General features: G+C 34.0%; 1 protein-coding gene across 4 annotated transcripts in view; it reads left to right on the top strand.

Annotated features, from left to right (window-relative positions):
- LOC102673265 overlaps positions 1-5,870 on the top strand; it is a 24,435-nt gene that overhangs the window by 12,576 nt on the left and 5,989 nt on the right. The window contains exon 1 of one of the 4 annotated variants that reach the window (XM_006623070.2): positions 1,517-1,820. The exons of 2 other annotated variants lie outside the window; for them this stretch is intronic. In XM_006623070.2, coding sequence (XP_006623133.1) covers positions 1,689-1,820 — 132 coding nt within the window. In that variant the 5' untranslated portion in view covers positions 1,517-1,688. Of the gene's footprint in view, positions 1-1,516; positions 1,821-5,870 lie in introns of those variants that run through there. One more of the 4 variants, XM_006623071.2, reaches the window with a different exon arrangement.

The raw sequence follows: 5,870 nt of genomic DNA, 5'->3' as shown, positions 1-5,870 counted from the left end.
TTTTACTTTTTTTTTTTTTTTTAATCTTAAACAAAGCAACATACTCACGTAAAAAAAATAATTTAACGACCGACGTGTCTTTATACATAATGATTCCAATGCATTTAAAGAACCCAACTATAAATATGACAATATTTACGCGCTTCCGTACACGTCTACATTCATAAGTCGCAAACAAGATTGATAAGATTCCCCAAGTATCAATGTCAATTGTCAATAGCCGACAATGTATCTAAATTATCTCGTAACTACTCCCGACTGCATTCGAAGACGCGAGAGCGCAATTATATATATCGGGCCAGCATCCCGAATAACGAGAGACCGCAAAAGCCAACCCATTAATTTAGATCGGCTCAACGTCATGCCGGTTAATAACTATCTCAATACTTTTGCTCGGGGATCGTTCTCGGCGCGCAGCTGTGATGGCCACGCGTCGTATTTCATATTTTACGGTGTATAACCGCGCGCACGTTCCATCCATCCACCCTGGGCCGGATTTTTATGTTCGGCGATAGATAGACCCGCGTATAACACGGTTGCATCGAAGGCACGTCGAAAGCACGTCGGGCGGAATAAAGTCCGGCATGCGGCCGGCTGTAACTGTAATGCATCTCGGCATCACCTATGATCTCGCACCGTTACCTTGAAATAGGTGAGCAGCCAGCCAGTTGGTGGCCGTCTCTCGGCCCGTAAACCCAACCTGCAAACTCGAACCGCAAACTTTGCTCACCGTTGGACAAATAACAGATATGCACGGTATTTATTCGAGTTCTGACAATATGAGCACAGAATTTCGAATTTAATGCGGAAAATATATATATATATAAGGTACTTGATTGCCAAAATCCGTTATGGGTCAGTCTCGAGGGAATGGTTTTTTGAAATACTAGTCGAGTATACTCTTGGTTATCAAAATTTTTTCAATTCATTTAGAATGAAGTAATACAAAGAAAGAAAGAAATAGTTATCACTATTTTTATTCGTGTTTCATGTTAATACGATGATAATTTGGAAAAGTGCATAATGAAATTCAAGAGAGATATTGGGATATATGTGTAAGTCATCTCGATCAGCATTTCAGAAAAGAGTATTCTATGAGAACCTGTAACTCTTGAAATAATCATCCCCAATCTGAGACGAATCATATCTCGAATTCTTTAAAATTCATCAAGTTTCATTTCGAGTATCATTCGAATCACACGGCCCAAAAAGGGAACAATAACGTAACGGGGAAAAAAAAAAGAAGGAGAACAGGAAGGAAAAAAGGCGGTGAAGAGATGAAAGCTCGACGGGAAGCTGGCACGACACGGGAAGCGAGCGTTTCCGGTATCCGGGGCGACATCCTGATGAATCTATTTCTGAAGGAGGCGTTCGAGGCCTGACTAGTGTAATGGAAGGGGAAAGGCGTGTGGAATAAAGTTTTCGGTATAATGCACGGTCGTATGAATGAAAAGGAAGAGAAGCCAGTCAGTCGGTGCATCGTGGTCGGGGCTTCGTTCTAGCTCGCTGGTTTTTCTCAAAGGAGACGCGTGGGTGGTGATTTTCTTCCTTTGTAACTCGATACCGTTTAATCGGTGCCTGTGCCCGGTTACGTTACGTGTTTCCATGGAATCGTGACGATCGAACCCTCGGTTTTATGGGAACGATCGTGAGTTCGATACACCAAGGTGTGCGATTCGGGCGAAAGGATGTTCAGGGGATGGCTCGATATTCTCGATGGAGGGAATGATGAGGGAAAGGTATTAAGGCGGATGGAGGGATTTGGAAGAAGATTTGGCATTGCCTGTGAGATTTGGACGAAGACACGGATTAGGACGAAGGTATTTCTTTGTTTTGTTTAATAAGATGAAGTTTTGATCGCAGTTGAATGTGATTTTGTTTGAAGGGCTTAGTGAGAGATTAAAGTGAGAGGAATGTTTTTTTTTCTCGTTTATATGTTTTGCAACTGTATTCGTTTATTTTTAATAAAAGATGAGATATAAAGTTCTTATAATAGGTATTTATGTTTCTTTTATGGCTGTGTTATTTAAGAGGGATTTTTAATTTCAATGTTTGTTTAAAGAGAACATGATTTTTATCAGATGTATATTTTTATATACTATGTTGTAAAATATAAAATATTTTTTATATATATCTGTTATATTTAAGACAAATTTTTGTCGGTTTTAAATCTCATTATTTATAGATTAGTTTCATATTTCAAAAATCATCTGTGTTAAATATATCCATTTCGAGTTCACTGTTTTCTTTCCTTGATTATCCATAACTACACTAAAAGTTTTTGCACGAATCAAGATTTACGTTCAAACATCCGTATCAAATGGATCGGCGAATTTACCGCAATCAGAGGTCCCGTTTACATACATTTTATATCATAACCGATGTTCGTCTGAAAAAAAAGACTATTAAACACCTTAATTCGACTGTGAGGAAGCGCAAGAAGATTTATAGCTCACGCGCAAAAAATTACCTTTGGAATCTGAAACATCGTTTCACAATGTTAAAATAATGATACGTTTTAAAAAGAAGCTATAACTTAAATGTCACTCAGCGAAAGTCACAAGAGAAATTTTATTAATATCCACTAATTATCCATTGGTTAAAAGGTATCATAATCTCAGTCTTGGTCTCAAACTCGCCGAGAGAAAGTCGTTAATTTTTAATTTTTAATTAGTTTGAAACTTACGAAATTCGTTCTAAGCGTAATGGCCGAGGAATTATTATAATAAATATAGAATTATCTACTCAAATTTTCAAAGTTTTTCTAAAGAAAATGATATTAAACATGTCCTAATGAATTATACCTATTAACTTGCTACACAATTTCAAGGGAAGAATGTTAAATTTTTCTTTCTATTCAATCTTACTTATTCTGAACTCAAAAAATGAACTCAAATAATGAAATTCTTAAAAAAAAATATCTGTTTTGTTAATTGTCCACAAGTTCAGATTCATTTAATGCGATAATTATCGAGGCAATACATAACTTCAATTCTGAATCTAATATAATCTAATGAGGTTAATGATTTTTTTAACGAATATTAACGAAAATTCGAAACTGTACGAGAAGGGTATACGTTTTCTCTCGAGCTCCTGTACACGTTTCGTCTCGGAAAAACGCGTGCCATGACATGTGGCGTATGCGATATGCACTTATACGGCCGGCTCCGGACACACGTGGGCACACTACATGCACTTTTTTCCCTGTCTCCACACCCTGTTCCTTCTTCTCCAATCCCAGAACGTTCCATCGGCACTGACTACATCAGCGTTTCTCAACCGTTCGTATCAATATACAAATGGTGTAAAAATTTTTTCAAAATTTAATAATCAAATTGAAATCAATTGTGTGTATTATGCAGATAAACAATATTGCGTATATTGTGTAGTTTCGAACGTGTTCCGAATAGTTTGAGCAACTCTCTTTGGAATCCATTGAATATTATGATTTAGCATTGAGAAACGCTGTTCTATATATAACGGATGACATTTATCGAAAGTAATAGGAGAGTGAAATTGATGAAGGAAATAATGGAAACTTTTCATTGGGAATTTTTAATATGATGATTCGTAATCACGTAACCGTTACATGATAGTTTTTGTTAGAAGTTTCAGAATTTGTATCCAGTATGAATTATCTTTCTTTTCTTTTTTAAGCGTGCTTAATTTACAATATTACAGCAATTAGGAGTGATTTAGAGCACGCAACATTGTGTTTAGAATACTTCAGGGTTAAAGTACCTAATACTTAAAATAATTAGAGTTTAGAGCATCATAAAAATGAGGATAATTCCTGAAGCGATTACCGCATATTATTTCGTATTAAAATGTTATTCAATGTATTAGTTAGGAAGAATTGTATTATATTTCATCTAATTCTTAAGATTCGTAATTTCTAATTTTACAAAATTTCTTCGATTCGATGTAATTTTCCGATTAAAAATTGAATCGATGTGAGTTTATATAATATATTGCCGCGATTAAGGATTAAATCACGAAACTAACGACGCAATAATATACGAAGAATATTTTTAGGCAATGTGCAAAATAGATTGCGATAGAAATTCATCGTTCGTTTTAATGGTTCATAAATTCGTAAATCGCGTTGGTTTGAACGATGATATAAATAACAACGTTCTTTTTTACATTCACTGTATCATTTAGTACATAAATTGGTGCGAATTTAATACCATGAGCAGTCTTATAAACGATGAGAAGGTATATACAGTTTGTAATCTTAACGTTACTAATATACATTAATGTCGTGGTTTTTATTACTCGTATTAATTCACGACAGTTATGATTAATAACCACGATAGAGTGTATCTTCTCCGTAATGATACGTGGTAATATGCCCGATATTCAATAGTGATTTTTTTACTTGTGTTTAAACGCGTGTGATTCTATTCAATATATTTGTATACCATGATATCATGCTTGTTTTTCACCAAATTTATTATTTAATCCAACGTTTCAAAGCGATTCGATAAAATTAATCAAACTATCTTAGATTTTCCGCCAAAGAAATTTCTGTTATATAATTTTAACATTAAAGAACATGCCAAAAAGAATCGATTTATATTTCTTTAAATTTCCCTTCTTTATAGATTTATCAAAATGATAATTAGATTTAGATAAGAAATTTAAATTAGAATTAATGAAGAGAGATTCATTTCTCTAAGAATAAACTAATTTACGACGGAAGATTATTCGCTCTTTCAAGACAAGAAGAGAATACAATTAAAAAAGTGAGGATTTAGATATAATTGTTCATTGTATCATTGAACTGGATGGATGAGAGTGAAGGATACATATTGTTAGCAATCGTTCACCGCGACGAAAGATACGCGAGGAAATAGTGCATGGACGGTTGGTAGAATCTGAGAGGAAGGCCGTGGTCAAAGCGGTCGTTCGTTTTCGATATAAGATGGATGTAATTCGAAACTGGGAACGGGTAACGCACGTTCAACCGTAAAGCCGTAACCGTGGTAGTGATAAAACTGGCGCGAGTAAAGGAGACTTCTCCTCTTTCGTTCGTAGACTGATAGTTGTCTGGTTGGAAAACGTTGCTAAACATCCTTGGAATGCTGGGAAAGTGATCGTGAGATGATTTTGCTGAACTTTACGCCTCTTCTTTTAAGTTCGATTTCAACGTTAGCTTTCTTTGATTTATCTCTTCCGTTTCTTCTTTTATTTTTATTCATCGTCGAAGGAATTCGATTTTTTTTTTCTTACTTTTAATATTAAACTCTCTCGAAAAATTCTCGAGTTCGTAGCTTTATTGAAATTATTATTATTATTGTTATTATTCTACAATAGTATATATCACGAATATATGAATGTTGAATAAATTATATAGGAAAAATATTCAGATTCGATGCCGCATTGTAAAAATTCATTTTAATAATGTAATAAAACAATTGATAAGATATAATATCGATCATATATTCAGCCAATTTTAAGTTGTAATGTAATGTGCGATATTAACTTGTAATAAATATTATTATATTTATATATTTCGTAAAAAAAAAGTATAAAGTACTCGCTAGAATAAATTTGTTAAGTCGGGTATTTTATGTACAACAAGCTAATAGTTACTTGAAATGTGAATATTTGTTGGAATAACAAGTTTGAATATTTTTAATTTTTTAAAAATGTTTACTGCTTGTTTTAGATTAATCGTGTTTCTAGTTGATGTTTTCTTCGAAAAGATTGACAATGAGACATCAAGTTTCACGAATCTTATCTATTCTTACATTTAACTCTAATAAATACTAGATACCGATGTTTCCACAGTGCATTATATTTGCTCGACCATCATCTTTAACGAACAGCGAAGAAAATTATTTTTTTATGCGTTGAAAGTATGC

Source organism: Apis dorsata, unplaced genomic scaffold (genome assembly GCF_000469605.1).
Source record: "Apis dorsata unplaced genomic scaffold, Apis dorsata 1.3 scaffold_813, whole genome shotgun sequence".
Lineage (NCBI taxonomy): Eukaryota > Metazoa > Arthropoda > Insecta > Hymenoptera > Apidae > Apis > Apis dorsata.
This window is presented reverse-complemented; position numbering and strand designations above follow the sequence as displayed.